The 18,798-nt window shown below is 48.2% G+C and overlaps 1 protein-coding gene across 1 annotated transcript in view; it reads left to right on the top strand.

Moving 5' to 3' along the window:
* The window catches only part of cd81a (CD81 molecule a), a 92,135-nt gene extending 76,811 nt beyond the window's left edge, over positions 1–15,324 (top strand). Inside the window, exons 7-8 of the mRNA XM_038807563.1 lie at positions 11,574–11,660; positions 13,192–15,324. Coding sequence (XP_038663491.1) covers positions 11,574–11,660; positions 13,192–13,254 — 150 coding nt within the window. The 3' untranslated portion in view covers positions 13,255–15,324. The remainder of the gene's footprint in view (positions 1–11,573; positions 11,661–13,191) is intronic.
* Positions 15,325–18,798: the final 3,474 nt, after the last annotated feature.

Below are 18,798 nucleotides of genomic sequence, written 5' to 3'. Positions count from 1 at the left end.
TAGCACAATGGTGATAACTGGCTCCATCTGCTCCAAACATCCGGTGGTGAACCTGTACAGAATTGCTGTGGAACGATTTGAACAAGGCGCAATGTGGCCATTGACCAAAGTAAAATCCCAGTGCCATGTGATACTAGTCAGTGTTGAAAGCTGATGTTTACAGTACGAACTGATGGCCAGAAACAAGCGCATGTTCAAATTGGGGGAAAGTTGGTTTACTTTGAATGTAGATTTTATTTTAGTTCATTAGCAGGAACAGTGGCCCTGAGGGTGTAGAATACCGAACTAGTTTCAATTTCTTCAAAGCCTGCAATCCACGTGTTTTTACTGATTTGCTACTTTGTTTGAAATAAGATGCAAGTGGGAGAATTCTAGTCTGTGACTGCAGCATTTCTAATGTAACGGATCAACTATTGTAATTACAATTTTTTAAGAAGTCACTTTCAAATGTTTGTTTAAGGCTTCGGGTATGGGTGCTTTGCCCTATCCAACCCACAGATCAAATTCTGCTTTGCACCATTGCTCCTAGACATGGTGATAATTACATTACTGAATAATAAAAAGTTTCTTAAGCCGCAATTATTAATTTAAATAGCAAGTATGGTTCCTGTGGTTCCATTTAAAGAACAGAGTGCCATTCTGCAAACAGCCCAAGTGGCTAAGCAGCAAATCCAATCACACCATTGATTTTAAAGGCTATGGGGTGTATAATTACTGTTCTGCAATAATTCAGTAATTGTGAGTGCTTTGCTCAGAACCTTAGGATGGCCAATGATGTGTAAAGTTTGCTCTTTCACATCCCAAGTTTATCTTTTTCTCCTTCATTATTTCTTCTTATTACTTCTCTGGTCTATCCTAAATTAGTCTGCAGGCTCCCTTGGTATCTTCTATTATATTCATCATGGGTTTTCTCTTGAATAACGTTCCCATCTATCTTGGTTCCCCCCCCCCCCCCCCCCCCCCCCCAGATAATCCTCTCACCTAGACTGCAGCTCTAGTTAATCTCTACAGCTTCCATCCCTCTCAGTTGTAATCCAGTGCTGCTCCAACCCTGGAAATTTCACTCCTTACCACACGTGTCAAAGCCTCCTCTATCTGACCATCTAACATAAAAACCCTCCATATCTAGAAGCTCCAATGTGCAGCTGCCTGTCCTGTGTCAAGTTTCAATGTTTCAAAACCTTTATCCTTGATGACCTAAACTGGCTCTCTGTACCCAAGCCTTATTTCCATCCTCGGGTACTTGGTTCATTTTACCACAGTTCCACTCTCCTTTTCTTTTTTTAATAATAAAAACCATTTTATTAGGGTATTTGTAGTTCTTATAATAATAACAATAACAGCAGCATAAACAAGGTACATAAAACATTTCCATCCCATTCACGCTCTTTGCACTCCCAATCAATGAAACAATAGCCTAACCCCTAGATTTCTGCCTCTGCTGACAATTTAATTTTCTCCGAGAAAGTCGACAAATGGCTGCCACCTCCGGACGAACCCTAATATTGACCCTCTCAGGGCGAACTTTATTTTCTTGAGACTGAGAAACCCAGCCATGTCACTAACCCAGGTCTCTAATTTTGGGGACTTTAAGTCCCTCCACATTAGCAGTATCCATCTCCGGGCTACCAGGGAGGCAAAGGCCAAAACGTCGGCGCCTCTCGCCCCCTGGACACCTGGCTCTTCCGACTCTCCAAAGATCACCACCTCTGGACTCGGTACCATCTGTGTTTTAAGTATCGTGGACATAGCCTTAGCAAAACCCTCCAAGCTTCGGGCATGCCCAAAACATATGGCCATGGTTTGCTGCGCACCTCGCACACCTGTACTCTACTGCAAAGAACTTGCTCATCCAGGCCACCGTCATGTGTGCCCGGTGAACTACCTTAAATTGTATCAGGCTAAGCCTGGCACATGATGAGGATGTGTTAACCCTGCTTAAGGCATCCACCCACAGATCCGCCTCAATCTCCCTCTTCTCCCTAGCTCCTCTTCCCACTTGCCCTTTAGTTCCTCTATCTGGGTTTCCTCTGACTCTATAAGGTCTTTGTAGATAACTGTTACCTTCCCCTCTCCTACCCATGTTCTGGAAACTACCCTGTCCTGTATCCCCCGTGGTCGCAGGAGCGGGAAGGTCGGAACCTGCCTTTTCAAAAAATCCCGTACCTGCAGATATCTAAACCCATTCGCTGCTGGCAATTCAAATTTCTCCTCCAAATCCTTTAAGCTAGGGAAGCTCCCATCCTCTCAGTTTCTACTCTCTGCCGTCTCCGAAACCCTCCATCCAGTCTACCCGGTACAAACCGATGATTGTTGTAAATCGGGGCCCAGACCGATGCTCCCTCTCCTCTCCTTTATTTCCTCCACTGCCCGTTGACTCTCAGAGCTGCCACTACCACCGGGCTGGCGAGAACGGCAGAAGTGCCGTTATCAGTGCCCCCAAACTTTGTTCTTACACAATGCCGCCTCTACTCGCTCCCACACCGACCCCCCCACTACCTAATCATGGCTATATTAGTTGCCCAGTAGTAGTTACAAAAGTTCAGCAGTGCCAACCCCCCCCCCCCCCCCCCCCCCCCCCCACCCACTGCGCTCTCTTCACTTTCTTCACTCGCGGGGTTTTACCTGCCCCCACACAGCCCCAAATCACCTTATTCACCCATTTAAAAAAGGCCCTCGGGATAAAGCTGGGGAGATACTGAAAGACAGATAGAAATCTGGGGAGGACCGTCATTTTCACGGTCTGTACCCTCCCCGCCAGTGACAGTGGGAGCATGTCCCATCTCCTAAAGTCCTTCTTCATTTGTTCTACGAGCCGGGACAAGTTTAACTTGTGCAATGTCTCCCAAACCCGTGCCACCTGGATTCCCAGATAGTAAAAGCTCCTTCCTACCATTCTAAATGGCAGTTCTCGCAATCTCCTCTCCTGCCTCCTCGACTGGATCGCGAACATCTCACTTTTCCCCCATATTCAATATTTACACCCTGAGAACTTGCCAAATTCCCCTAAGATTCAAATTATCTCCCCCGTCCCCTCTAATGGGTCCGAAATGTAAAGGAGCAGGTAATCCAAGTAATGCGAGACCCGATGCTCCCCCCCCCCGGACCAGCACTTTCCAGTTCCTGGAAGCTCTTGACGCCATAGCCAATGGCTCTAAGACCAGAGCAAACAACAGCAGGGAGAGGGGACACCCTTGCCTTGTCCCTTGGTGCAGTTTAAAATAGCCTGACAACCGCTGATTCGTACGCACACTTGCTACTGGTGCCTGATACAGCAACTGCACCCAATCAATGCCGCACCCAATCAATGAAGCCCTGACCAAACTCGAACCTTCCTAACACCTCCCAGAAATAATTCCGCTTCACCCGATCAAAAGGCCTTCTCCGCATCCATCGCAACCAACATCTCCTTATAACATCGCCCGTGAATTGCCTGCCCTTTACAAACCCCGTCTGATCTTCCCCTATCGCCCACGGGGGACAATCCTCTCTCTTTGTGGCCAGTATCTTAGCCAGCAGTTTGGCGTCCACATTCAAAAGGGAGGTCGGCCTGTATGACCCGCGTAGCTCAAGGTCCTTCTCCCGTTTCAGAATCAATGAGATCGAGGCCTGAGACATTGTTGGGGGAGGACTCCCTTCTCTCTTGCTTCATTAAATGTCCTCACCAGCAGTGTGCCCAATATCTCAGAGAACTTCTTGTAGAATTCCACTGGGTTGCCATCCGGCCCCGGGGCCTTGCCCAACTGCATATCCTCCAGCCCCTCCATTATTTCTTCAATTTCAATTGGGGCTCCCAGCCCTTCCACCAGATCCTCATCCACCCTCGGGAACCTCAGCTGACCAAAAACTGCCTCATTCCCTCCACCCCAGCCAGGGGTTGCGACTCATATAACTTGCTATAAAGGTCCTCATTCACCCCCACTGGGTCCAGGACCGTATTCCACCTCTCTTCTTTACTCTCCCTATCTCCCTGGCTGCCTCCCTTTTCCTAAGCTGGTGCGCTAACATTCTGCTAGCCTTTACCCCATACTCATACACCGCTCCCCTTGCCTTCCTCAGTTGTTCCACCGCCTTCCCTGTAAATAACCGCCCAAACTCTACCTGTAACCTCCACCGCTCCTTCAGTAGCCCCGTGTCCGGGGCTTCAGAATATCTCCTATCCACCTGGAGTATCTCCCCAACCAACCTATCCCTCTCTGCTCGTTCCAGCTTTTCCCTATGGGCACATATCGATATTGGCTCCCCTCACACCACTGCCCAGAGCTTCCCACACCTTTGCTACCGAGACTTCCCCTGTATCATTTATTTCCAAATCATTCTGGATGGACTTGCTCACCCGCCCACACACACCCTCATCTGCTAATAGTCCCACATCCAGCCTCCATGACGGGCGCTGCCCTTTCTCCATACTAACTCGTAGATCCACCCAATGTGGGACATGATCCTACACTGCAATTTCCGAGTACTCTGTATCCACCACCCCCCGGCAGCAGAGCCCTGCTCAGGATAAAAAAAGTCGATCTGAGAATATACTTTGTGGACATGGGGGGGGGGTAAAAAAAAGAAAACTCCTTCACCTGTGGCTGTCCGAACCTCCATGGGTCTACTCCCCCCACCTGCTCCATAAACCCCTTTAATTCCTTCACTATGGCTGGCACCCTCCCAGTCCTAGATTTTGACCGGTCCAATCCTGGATCAATGTATTGAAATCTCCCCCAGGATCATATTATGTGATTCTAGGTCCGGGATCTTACCTAATACCCGCCTCATAAATTCCACATCACCCCAGTTTGGTGCATATACATTCACGAGTACAACCGCATCCCCCCCAAGCTTCCCACTCACCATAATATACCTGCCCCCCCCCTCCCGCATCTGACACGATTCTCCCTACCTCAAATGTCACCCGTTTGTTAATCAGGATTGCAGACCCTCTGGTCATAGAATCCAGCCTTGAATGGAATACCTGGCTGACCCACCCCTTCCTCAATCTGGTCTGGTCTATGATCTTTAGGTGTGTCTCTTGTAACATTACCACATCCGCCTTTAATCCCCTCAGATGCGCGAACGGGTGAGCCCTCTTAACACATCTAGCACTCTGATGTTCCAAGTAATCAGTCTAGTTGGGGGGGGGGGTCTTCTCTCCTCTTCCCCCCCCCCCCCCCCCCCCCCCCCGCCGATTAGCCATCACCCTTATTAGGCCAGCTGTCAGCTCGTGTCTCGCCTCGTCGGGCCCACCCTCGTGCCTCCGCCGTCCTCAACCTCCCTTTTGTCCCCTAGCAACAGTTCCTCCCCTGTCAGAAGAGCAGCTACTCTCTCCCCCCCCCCCCCCCCCATTAACAGCACCAGAAACCCAACTCCCCATATAAAACTTATTACCTGCTCACCCCCCACTGTGCTTCTGTGGGCTAGCTAGCCTGGTAGCTCCTGCCCATGGCACCAGACATCCTATCTCCCCATTGTTCTCCCTCCTCTCTCCTCTTTCCCCCCCCCCCCCGGCTTGGACATACATATTCAAAGCATCACAGTCCTCAGTAAATAAACAGTAGAAAAAATCCCTCCACCCACTTTCCAATGGAGCAAAGTTAACTTACATTTCTGAGCAGCTGCTCAAAGATCTTATCACAACGAAAACCAAAGAAAAAAGGAAGAGGCATATTTAAAACAACACAGAAGTGATTTTGACCAAATCGCCACCGCAATGCCCTCCCCCAGGGTTCAGTGACCTTAATCCCCTGCTAACCATTTGTCCTTGATAAAGTTTATCGCTTCATCCGGCGATTCAAAGTAAAGTTCCTGGCCCTTAAACGTGACTCAGAATGGACAGAGTGACACCCATTGAAGAATTGGGAGTGACAGTCATTGATGAATTGACAGAGGGACGCCCATTAAAGAATGGGGAAAAGATGCGCTGGATACAACATCTCGAACTTCACCCCCTTCTTGAAGAGGGCTGATTTTGCCCTGTTAAATCCAGCTCTCCTTCTGGCGTTCTGCGCTCAGGTCCTGGTAGATGTGCAACTCACAGTTCTCCGACACGCAACTCCGTACCTGCTTGGCCCACCACGAGATCTGTTCCTTGTTCAGGAACCGGTGCATTCACACCACCATCACCCTCGGCGGTTCATTCGCTCGCAGCTTCTTTGCAAGAGCCCTATGCGCTCTGTCCACTTCCAAGGGCTGCGTAAACGCCCCATCTCCCATCAGCTTTTCCAGCATACTTGCCACATATGTCCTCGCGTCCGATCCCTCACTACCCTCAGGGAAGCCAACAATCCTCCGGTTCTGTCTCCTGGGCCTGTTCTCCAAGTCCTCCGGTTCTGTCTCCTGGGCCTGTTCTCCAAGTCCTCCAACTTCTCCTGCAACCTTTTCTGGTGGTTCTTCATCAGCCCCACCTCGACCTCTAAAGTGGTTAAATGGTCCTCTTGCTCGGTCACCTTTTCTTCCACCTTCTGAATCGCCCGTCCGTGAGTTTCTAGACCCTGTTCCACCTGATCAATCAATGCTTTAATCGGGTCCAGCGCATCCTTCTTTAGCTTGGCGAAGCTCTCCTCGAAGAACTTCACCAGCTGTACCGTCGACCACTGTGCCACCGTGCCATGATCCTGAGACTCCACCATGCTTTCCTGCGCTGCCAGTTCTGCACACTTCTTCCTTGCTTGACCATGTCTCCTTACACGGCCAATTCTAGTCCGCTACTCCATACACTGGTGGGGGATTTCTTCTCACTGTCCACTCTCCACAAATTTATCAAGTGACATTTTTTTTAAAACAGGAGAAAAGGTCCAAATGTTTCATCACAAGCGGGAGCTACCAAATGTGTGACCTCCCACTCCATGGCCACCACCTGAAGTCCACTTTCCTTTTCAACTTAACCTTTTATGAGCTCAGCATGTCCAAAGTCCAAGAGTACCTTTTGGAGTGTAATCTCGCTTGTAATTATGATATACAACAGTTCATTTTCACCCACCAATCTCCCAAAAGCAGGAATGAAATAAATGACCCGTAATGTTGGTTGAGGGACAGATATTGGCCATGACACCAGGGAGAATTGTCCGGCTATTTTGTGCCCAACTGAGGGGAATATGAGGCCTCAGTTTAAAATTTTATCTGAAATTCAATATCTCTGGTTGTGCAGCATACCCTCTCAGTACTGCACTGGAGATCTCCAGTCTCTGGGGTGGGATTTGAACCCACAGGGCGAGATTCTCCCAAAACGGGAGAAATCGTAAAGCTGCCGTAAAACCCGGGCGGGTTTTACGGCAGCGCGCCCCTTCCCGACAGGGGACAGATTCTGGTCCCCGGTCGGGGCTAGCAGCCCGACGCTGTAGGCTCCGGCAAGACGGGCTTAACGAAAATCGTTAAGCCCGCTTGCCGGAGTTAGCGCCGGCTGACGCGTCATATGACGTCAGCCGCGCATGCGCAGTTTGGAAGACTCCAACCCGCGCATGCGCGGGTGACGTCATCGCGTTTTTGCGCGAAACCCGCGCATGCGCGGGCCGGGTTGCCCCTCAGCCGCCCCGCGAATGGATACTGCGGGGCGGCGGAAGGACAAGTAGTGCGCGGGCATCGGGCCCATGGCACCCTTGGCACGGCCGTGGTACGGCCGTGCCAATCAGTGCCATGGTTATTAATAGCGAGTTTGTGACGCCGTTTTTACGAACGGCAAGACCAGGTGTGTTTGCCGTTCGTAAAAACGGCGGAAAGGGCTGGGACTTCGGCCCATCTAACAGCTGAGAATCACTGCCGGCCGTAAAAAAACGGCGGCAGCGATTCGGGTCGGGACTTCGGCGGGGGGGGGGGGGGGGGGGGGGGGGGGGGGGGGGGGGAAGAATAGCGGGAGGGCGGCAAAAATGTCGGGAAGGCCCTCCCGCTATTCTCCCACCCGCTATTCTCCCACCCGTTATTCTCCCACCCGTTGTGGGGGGCGGAGAATTTCGCCCACAATGTTTTGACTCGGGTGGATGTGCTACCACAAAATGGCACAGAAACTGCGGTTCTCCAATGTTACCATCTAGCTCTACAACAGACGCCGGAACCAAGATAGAGTCCTGGGGCGGGATTCTCCGACCCCCCTGCCGGGTCGGAGAATCGCCGGGGGCGGCGTGAATCACACCCCCGCCGGCTGCCGAATTCTCCGGCGTCAGAGTTTTGGCGGGGGCGGGAATTGTGCCGCACCGGTTGGCGGCCGCTCGTAGTGCCCCTCCCAGCGATTCTCTGGCCCGCGATGGGCTGAAGTCCCGCACGTTCTGTGCAGGTCCCGCTGGCGAAATTGGACTAGGTCCCTTACCGGCGGGACCTGGCAGCGCGGGTGGGTTCTGGGGGGGGGGGGGGGGGGGGGCTGGCCGATCTGGTCCCGGGGGGTGCCCTCACGGTGGCCTGGCCCGCGATCGGGGCCCACCGATCCGCGGGCGGGCCTCTGCCATGGGGGCACTCTTTTCCTACCCGCCGGCCGTGTAGGCCTACGCAATGGCCGGCGCGAAGATGAACCACCCCGCGCAAGCGCGGGGATGACGCAGCAGCCACTGACGCTTCCGCGCATACGCGGACCCGCACCGGCCGAGCCCCTGAAGGTGCGGAGGATTCTGCACCTTTGGGACGGCCCGACGCCAGAGTGGTTCACACCACTCCGTCCCGCCGGGACCCCCTGCCCCGCCGGGTACGGGAGAATCCAGCCCCATACTCTCAACTTGTGCTCAGGATGCAACAGACCAGCTGCGGAACACCGCCAAATAGATGAGACAACGATACTACGCCACCTATATGCACACCAAGAACAGGAAGCTTGAGAAACTCGGCATCACCACCAACAGCAACCAAACCTCCCCCGGTACCACAGTGGAAAACAGTACAGGGAAATCTATTATCAACTTGCCAGACTACACCCTTCAATCAAACAAAGTCCCCAGCAGAGGGCTCAATTTCTGCACCACCACCAAAATGGACCCCATCAGTCTTGCGACAGGCAAGGAAGAATTCATCTGGTGAATGAGGCTCCGGGAGTTCTTCCACAGACCCCAAGAGGCCGACAGCGAACCCAATGAGGCAACCAATGAACCGGAACAGCAGACCCGAGAGATTTACGGTGCAGCAACTGAAGACGAAAGAGTTGAATTGGACCCTTCCAGAAGGCCGCTGCCCTAGACTCCACATGTATGCTCAAGCCGTCAGGAGTCCCGTCAATGGCAGATTCATCAGTCGCATTCACAAGACAGCCCCAAACGCCACCAAAGCACAATGCAACGCCATCCGCGCTCTCAAGACCAACTGCAACATCGTCATCAAACCAGCAGACAATGGAGTGGCCACCGTCATACTGAACAGAACGGACTACTACAAAGAAGTGTACCGACAACTCAACAACCAGGAACAGTACAGACAGTTATCTGCAGATCCGACCAAGGAACACATCCGCCAACTCAACAGACTGATCAAGACCTTGGATCCAGACCTTCAGAGCACCCTACATGCTCTCATCCCATGTACTCCCCGCGTTGGAGATCTCTACTGCCTCCTAAAAATACCCAAGGCCAATACACCAGGCCGTCCTATTGTATCAGGCAATGGGACCCTATGTGAGAACCTCTCTGGCTACATCAAGAGCATCTTGAAACCCATCGTACAAGGAACGCCCACTTCTGGCGCGATACGACGGACTTCTTACAGAAACTCAGCACCCATGGACCAGTTGAACCAGGAACATTCCTTGTCACAATGGATGTCTTGGCACTCTACATCAGCATCCCCCATGACGACGGCATTGCTGCAAAAGCCTCGGTACTCAACACCGACAACTGCCAATCTCCAGACACAATTCTGCAACTCACCCGCTTCATTCTGGATCACAACGTCTTCACCTTCGACAACAAGTTGTTCATCCAGTCACACTGAACAGCCCTGGGGAACAAATTCGCACCTCAATATGCCAACACCTTCATGCACAAGTTTGAACAAGACCTCCTCACCACACAGGACCTTCAATCGGCGCTATATACCAGATACATCGACATTTCTTTCCTTTGGACCTACGGCAAAGAATCACCGAAACGACTATATGATGACATCAATAAGTCCCATCCCACCATCAGACTCACCATGTACTACTCTCCAGAATCGCTTGCATTCTTGGACACACTCATCTCCATCAAAGGCAGTCACCTCAGCACTTCGCTTTAACGCAAGCTCACGGATAACCGCACTATGCTCCACTTCTCCAGCTTCTACCCTAAACACATTAAAAAAGCCATCCCCTAATGACAAGCCCTCCGTAGACACAGGATCTGCTCAGACGAGGAGGAGCATAACAGACATCTACAGACGCTGAAAGATGCACTGGTACGAACGGGATATCTCTGATCTTCGGGTAAGCGTTATCCAAGGCGACCTTCAACGTTGAATCGCCAAGCAGAAACTTATAGCCAAGTTCCGCACACAGGAGTACGGCCTGAACTGAGGACTTGGATTTATGTTTCATTACATTCACCCCCCCCCCCCCCCCCCCCCCCAAAAATCATCTGGCCTGGGCTTGCAAAATCCTACCAACTTTCCTGGCTTGAAACAATTCACACCTCTTTAACCTGTGATTATCCCTCTCTCCAGTTGCTCTGCCTGAACCTGTAAAAATTTAAATTACCTGCAAAGACTCTCATTCAAAGTATCGTCTTGCATCATTGACTTTATCTATCTCTCTATATATATATATATATATATATATATATATACATACATAAAAGCTAGTGATTCGAAACAAACCTGTTGGACTTTAACCTGGTGTTGTAGGACTTCTTACTGTGCTCACCCCAATCCAAGCTGGCATCTCCACACCATTTAGCTCATTCACTGGTATCTGTACCTTTTTGTCTTTCTCTACACCCTTTTTGATTCTTATATAATGGTGTTATTTGGTGGCCTGGGCTGATCGATTTACCCCAACCATGGTCCATCATTGTAAAATCTGAGGATGACCATAGCAGAGTCCCAAGCTTTTGTTGGCCTCTTTTTTTGGCCTCAATTTCCTACTATAAAATCTGGAGTCAGTCAGTTTACCCGTCTGCTCTCCATTTGGTACGAAGTGTGATTCAACTAATCATCTCTCAAGACATCTCAATGGTTGATGTGAGAAGTGGAACAATATTACTTTACTCTTGGTATTGCCATTTAGCCATGTGAGCTTTATTGTGAATCAAGTATTGAAAGTGCAAAAATGACAGTTCTATAGCCTGTGCATCACATGTTGAGGTACAGGAATGTAACAGAGATGACACACCTGCACTATGTTCACGACCAGAAGTACAAAAACATTGTTTTTCCAAACTTGAATGATTGGTGGTGCAGTGTTGGGGGTTACAAGTCTATCATGGGAATTGAGAGCTATCCTGAGGTAGTGAATTAAGATCAGGGTAAAATAAATCTAGTTACAACTTCCTCGATGCATTGGTGACGGTGCACTTAGTGGGTTACTTGACAAATCAAATAATGAGAGCTTTTTAGTTATATATAAAGAATCGTAAGTTTCTAGTGAGTTGCAGTGATAGATAACAAGCGTGACTCAATGATGTGATTTGGTTTATTAGATGGACTGTGGCACACGGATCAACGAGCTGTTTACAGAGAAGCTGTACATCATCGGGATTGCTGCCGTCATTGTTGCAGTCATCATGGTATGAACCTTTTAGGTCTCTAACAGCCGGAACCCCAGATAATACAGACCGGGTAACTCGAGACATTTATTTTGTGATGGATTGATTAAGTGAATGGTCTTTCATCTCTGGGTCCTGGGTATAAATCATAGCCCCTGTGAACTGCAAGGAGGTTGGGCCACTTAATGTAATTTTCTAATGGGCGTGGGCTTATACTACATCACTGTTCTCAATTCCGCAGTGAATTTTAGGTCACACGTTCTGACCACCTCCCCCATGCTCTTAATAATCGATCAGCTAATAGAGGGGCCAAACTAGCAGGTAACGAAAGGTGGCCAAATTACCTGCTGGAACTGGTGTGCGCCTTGTGCATACAAGCCGAGTAGTTAGCACTGCTGCCTCACTGTACCAGAGACCTAGGTTCAATTCCGGCCTTGGTTGACTTTGTGGAGTTTGCACGTTCTCCCCGTGTCTGCGTGGGTTTCCTCCTGGTGCTTGGATTTCCTCCCACTCCAAAGATGTGCAGGTTAGGTGGATTGGCCATGCTAAATTGCCCCTTAGTGTCCAAATATGCATAGGTTTGGTGGATTGTGGGGATAGGGTGGGGGATTGGGCCGAGGTAAGGTGCTTTTTCACAGGGTCGGTGCAGACTTGGTGGGACAAATGGCTTCCTTCTGCACTGTGGTGAGTCTTATGTGCTTCTAAATGAGACCGTTATTTATGAGACAGTAACCATATTGCTCTTAGCTCACAGGGCTAATCGCTGGCTTTGAAAGCAGACCAAGGCAAGCCAGCAGCACGGTTCGATTCCAGTAACAGCCTCCCCGAACAGGTGCCGGAATGTGGCGACTAGGGGCTTTTCACAGTAACTTCATTTGAAGCCTACTCGTGACAATAAGCGATTTTCATTCATTTCATTTCCAAGCATGTTTGGGAGTGGCCAATATCAGCATAATTAAAGGGGTCCTCGGCTACAATTGAGGAAAGCTGGATTGAGGTATAGGTCATCTTAGCAGCTGCTTATGAACTTTGAACCTTAAAGGCTTGAAATCTGACTTGCTTGCTGCTGTAGGTTCTACAACATTGCTCAAGTGCTGCTGGTTTCCACTGCAGCACCTCTACCCCTTTATTTAAGGTGTGGTTGTAGGCACTTCCCATTTGGCTCCCCTGCCTAATTTCTTTCCTTTCTCGGTTGAAGAGTGCTTCTCACACTGGCAGTTCACTAACCATGTAATGAAGTCGAGCCAATATGGTCAGATTCCCTGCCTGCTCAAATTACACAAAACTCAAATTTAGCTAAATGTTAGGACAAACTGCTGAGTCTTGATTGTATCCAGACCCAATGTCCATGTGCACATTTTCCATCGGGTTCATTGGATAGCAATTGGGAATTTCTCTCTGATAGAGCCAAGATCAGTGAATAATGTGCAGGCCAGGAATGTGAATGAATGTTTTGAAAAACTAGCGTGGATATTGCCTGTAATTGATCAAGACTTGGAACTGACCTTGCAACATTTTTCCTTTTTGATATCTCTCTTCTCCTCAATTTCAGATCCTTGAGATGATTTTCAGCATGGTGCTGTGCTGTGGGATCCGGAATGCATCTGTGTACTAGATGAGCCACGGCCGCTGCCACCTCACAGGGACCTCAGTGAGCGCAGCTGAAAGAAAAGCTTTGTAGTGGAATAGATCGTGTCATAAGATGACCCCTAAACTAATCCAGTTGTCTGATGTTGCCACTTGTCACGTTCAGTTTTTTAAAGAAATATATTGTTTTTTTTTATATATATTATATAAAACCATCCTTCCTGACATTGACGGTTCTCCCTTGGTGCCTTGCAGCAGCTCTCGTTGGAGAAATCAGTGTGCAGTTAGCATCTGATACCCACTCATCAGGTCTTCAAGTAAATGACCAACTCCATCAGAGAGCTTTTAAGCTGCAGCACAAGTCTCAATTTTTGATGTTGGAATATGAAGACTAATGAAGAAAAGAAAATGGACGCCCATTGCGCTGCAGGAGGGGGCTCAAAGCCCCCTTTGATCTAAAGCCTTGGGTTGCTCAGATGAATATAGATGGTAAAATAATTGGAATCCAATTTTTTTCAATTGACAGTTTTCTGACAACTGCACCAGCTGTGAACCGTATGCTCCCAGTGTGCACTAATTTGTGCAAACTTTCCAAATGATTGTACTGATTTAAAAGTTTTGATCGATCTTCCCATTATACTGCAGGTACCTTTAAACGTATATATGTATAATATAACCAGTGCAGTGAGTAATTTGATGGGGGCTGGTCTAAGTTTGAACCTGGTCTATTACAGTTTTCTAGCATACCATTTGTTCATTTATATAAATGTAGCTCTGAATGAGCGTGAGGAAACTGGATCTTGCCACCCCACCCCCCGCTCTCCTGCATTTTAATGTCTTGTGCATCAGTGTAAACTAAAAGTAGATGATCCTTCCTGTATCATTTCAGGCAATTTATTTTTCACTTTTGTATCAGGGTTTCAGATAGCTTGGGGTCTATCTGCTTAAAACCCAGCCTGTGTCTTTTGGAATGCCTTTGTCTTGCTGGTTATCCGGTGGTTTGAAAATCAGCTTGTGTATAAGCTCCGACCGATGCTTTGCTTTCAGCTTAAGTCAGATTGCAGATTTTTTTAGTCTTTTTACTGTAAAATGCTGTCGATTGTGGCATTCTAACCTAAAGATACCTAAAGGGAATTACTAAAAACAAATCTGGGCACTTGTACTTTCATAATCCATTTCCACACTTGACCGTTTGAGCACTGGTACTACAGGAGCATTAAGCTGGAAGAGAATCTGAAACCTGCCCCTCACTAAACCTTCTACATAATGTGCCTAGAACCATAAAACACTTCCTGCCAATGAGCTTCCTAAAAGTCGACAGAACAGTGCCTTTGTCTCCGTGTCAAAGCCGATTGCAGTTTCAGTTAGTTGATCGAACGGGCAGAAGGATGAGTAAACAGTGGAGCTGGATCATTACTGAGTCCAGTTGCTATCCTAAGAAACTTGCACCATGGCAGTGCAATTAACAGCTGCTACCCATATTCAAAAGAAAGCAATTGATCGGCTAGCAGGCAATCAACGGCAACTGTCTTCATTTAGTCCTGCTCCAACCCCGATTTCCAAATGTTCCTTGTGAATTAGGTGGGAGTCTCCATCATGTGAACAGCTATTTTCTTTGCCCACCTCCCCACTGCACATATAACATGTACAGTTTTATTTGTTTGGAAAGTGTAGGCACATTTGTCCAATGCTAATTATTTTATATTTTCAATCAGTGTGTACTTACCAGCAGTGAGGTTGTCCCATTAATGCATTGTGATAATTTGTCTAATGTTCCAGTAAATTAAAAAGGGACAGCTTAAAGGGAACAAGCATTTTCAATGGCAGCCCTTCTGGTTTTAAATTGGCAGTAGAGACATGGTCAAGCCTGTTATCACTCAGAGGAGTGCCAAAGTGCCCTTTTGCTCCTTTATTAGGGCAGTGATTTCAGAAGGGTTTTGTTTTGATTGCGATATCGGAGATGGGTCGTACTGTTGTATACATTGGGTTATACTAAGTGTAATGTCCCGTACGTTTAGCATGTCTGCATCCAGTGGGTTTGTATACAACCTGCCTGTTCTGTGAATACGTAACAATAAAGATCACTTCCTTTAACACAGCTTTGACTCCAGTATGTTTATGCTGTGCCCTACAGACTTGCTCACAGTGGCATTTACTTTTCCGTCTGCTGGTGCTGGGAATGGAGCTCTTTCCACTTTTGGTATCAGTATTGAGAATTGTTGGGTCATGTATACATGGCTATGATGCCTCAACATGTCTCCACCCTAACCTCCAATATCAGTTATCGTGTCTGTCATATTTGTCAATTTAGTGCTGATTTGGTGGATGCTTTGTGGGTTAAAACTTTAACCTAATTTTATGTAGAATCTTTGCAACTACCAAAGAGGAGACATTCATCACACTAGGCTGAATAGATGACTTAACTTGACTAGGGGTCTAAGATGCAAGCAATTTTGTTTTTCCAGTTTCTCTCCCTCTTGTGGCGTGGTTCAACAGGCACTGGAGACTCTTGATACAATGATCTTTATTATTGTCACAAAAACAATAGACTCTTGAACCTGGCACGGTGATGTTGAATCCATCAGTGATGGAATTAGTTGGGCATCAAGACCAGTTGTGCCATCTGCATTCCTGGCCTTGCTGATGTCAGTTAACAATGTAAAACAGTTTTTTGCTTTGTATGGCAGGGAGCTGCCTTGTGCCACATTAACTGCCAAAATAACTTGTAGGTAGTATTTTCTGTGGAAGAAACAGCATCCTGATCAAATGAGCTGCAAGTGGGCAATTGCCTATCGGATATTGCTGGGTGCTGGTGTAGGAAAATCCGGGGCTTGATTCTCCCTTTTTGGGACTAAGTCTCCACGCCGTCATGAAAACTCTGGTCTTTTATGCCAGGAAAACTGGCGTCAAAAGGCCACAGATTCCACATTTTGTTGGGGACCAGCAGGGAGCTGTCGTAGAACTTGCAGCTCCAGCTGCTGATGCGCCCCCCCAGCACTGCCAGGTCAGAGACTGTGCATGTGCATAGCGGTGGCCTGCAGCAGCCGCGCTGTGCTCCATGGCGGACTCAGCCTGTGGACCTGGACTGGCAAAGTAGTGCCCCAGATGGGGCGCTCGCACGCCTCGGACCACCCGCCCACATTGTCCCCAGACCTGAATGAGGCCCCCCCCCGGGCCTGCCAGCCGTCACTCGAGCTACCCAGACGGTGTGGGCACACGTAAGCCACGCCGTCGGGAATTGGGCCGGTGGCAACGGAGCATCGCAGGGTGGGCCTCGGGCAATGGCCTGAGGCGGTGGATACTCTGTGGCACACTCCACGTGTATGCCGATTTTTTGGGGGCGGATTCTCCGCCTGTCGCTGAATGCACTTTTTGCCGTCTGGGAGCGGAAAATCCAGCCCCCTATTGTATGAAGGGAGACCTGCTGTTGAGGGAGGGGTGCATGATGTACTTGCAGCTGGAAGGAAGGAGTTGCAGCGGATAGATGTGCAGTGTGTGGAAGGCTGGAAGTAGTTAAAGCTCTGAATTCTGGATATGTGCAGAAACTGGAAGTACACAGGTTGCGAGTCACCATTTGAAAATGTGAACACTTTCGGGCTATAGAACTGATTCTTGTATTGGGCACCATGGAGGGCATGGAAGGGATCAAGAATGGCACAATTTCCATTGAAGTGCTAATTGATATGTGCACTTCTAGCATGTGCTGGGTTTATGTACAAAATGTACATGGTACAATGACTTTAAATCTAATCCATGTGCAACACATTCCATGCTTGCTACACCGATTGTTCCTGCATCCATTTGGTTTATGCATAATAGGCATAACTTCAGGCAATCAAATTGCTTAGTTGTATAACAGTGAGGAACAAAGTTTGGGCTGAACCTGTCATAGTTACAGCAATAACCCTATTGTGGCTGATAATGATTGCAGATTCTTAGGAACCGGAGTAGGCCATTTAGCTTGTGGTTAAATAATTTGTTCAGTTAGCCAATTTTCCATTTGGTGACATCATGGTTAATAAGAACATAAGAACTAGGAGCAGCAGTAGGCCATCTGGCCCCTCGAGCCTGCTCCACCATTCAATGAGTTCATGGCTGATCTTTTGTGGACTCAGCTCCACTTTATGGCCCGAACACCATAACCCTTAATCCCTTTATTCTTCAAAAAACTATCTATCTTTACCTTAAAAACATTTAATGAAGGAGCCTCAACTGCTTCACTGGGCAAGGAATTCCATAGATTCACAACCCTTTGGATGAAGAAGTTCCTCCTAAACTCAGTCCTAAATCTACTTCCCCTTATTTTGAGGCTATGCCCCCTAGTTCTGCTTTCACCCGCCAGTGGAAACAACCTGCCCGCATCTATCCTATCTATTTATTTCATAATTTTATATGTTTCTGTAAGATCCCCCCTCATCCTAAATTTCAACGAGTACAGTCCCAGTCTACTCGACCTCTCCTCGTAATCCAACGCCTTCAGCTCTGGGATTAACCTAGTGAATCTCCTGCACACCCTCCAGTGCCAGTACGTCCTTTCTCAAGTAAGGAGACCAAAACTGAACACAATACTCCAGGTGTGGCCTCACTAACACCTTATACAATTGCAGCATAACCTCCCTAGTCTTAAACCTCCATCCCTCCAGCAATGAAGGACAACATTCCATTTGCCGCCTTAATCACCTGTTGCACCTGTAAACCAACTTTCTGTGACTCATGCACTCCTGCTTTAATATTTTATCATTTAAATAATAATCCCGTTTGCTGTTATTCCTACCAAAATGGATAACCTCACATTTGTATTCCATCTGCCAGACCCTAGCCCATTCACTTAACCTATCCAAATCCCTCTGCAGACTTCCAGTATCCTCTGCACTTTTCGCTTTACCACTCATCTTAGTGTCATCTGCAAACTTGGACACATTGCCCTTGGTCCCCAACTCCAAATCATCTATGCAGGTTGTGAAAAATTGTGGGCCCAACACGGATCCCTGAGGGACACCACTAGCTACTGATTGCCAACCAGAGAAACACCCATTAATCCCCACTCTTTGCTTTCTATTAATTAACCAATCCTCTATCCACGCTACTACTTTACCCTTAATGGCATGCATCTTTATCTTATGCAGCAACCTTTTGTGTGGCACCTTGTCAAAGTCTTTCTGGAAATCCAGATATACCACATCCATTGGCTCCCCGTTATCTACTGCACTGGTTATGTCCATAAGTCTTAGCTTTGTCCTGTATCATTCAAATATCTTTGGCTGACAAAAATCTATCTATGGGTGGTGGCATAGTGGTATTGTCATTGGATGAGTAAACCAGAAACTTGGGGTAATGCTCCGGGGCCCTGGGTTCAAATCCCACCACTGCAGATGCTGAAATTTGAATTCAATAAAATATTTAGAATTAAAATGACCATGAAACCAGGGCAGCATGGTAACATAGTGGTTAGCACAATGGCTTCACAGCATTTAGTGTCCCAGGTTCGATTCCTGGCTTGGGTCACTGTCTGTGTGGAGTCTGCACGTTCTCCCCGTATTTGCGTGGGTTTCCTCGGGTGCTCTGGTTTCCT

Source organism: Scyliorhinus canicula, chromosome 9 (assembly GCF_902713615.1).
Source record: "Scyliorhinus canicula chromosome 9, sScyCan1.1, whole genome shotgun sequence".
NCBI lineage: Eukaryota > Metazoa > Chordata > Chondrichthyes > Carcharhiniformes > Scyliorhinidae > Scyliorhinus > Scyliorhinus canicula.
This window is presented reverse-complemented; position numbering and strand designations above follow the sequence as displayed.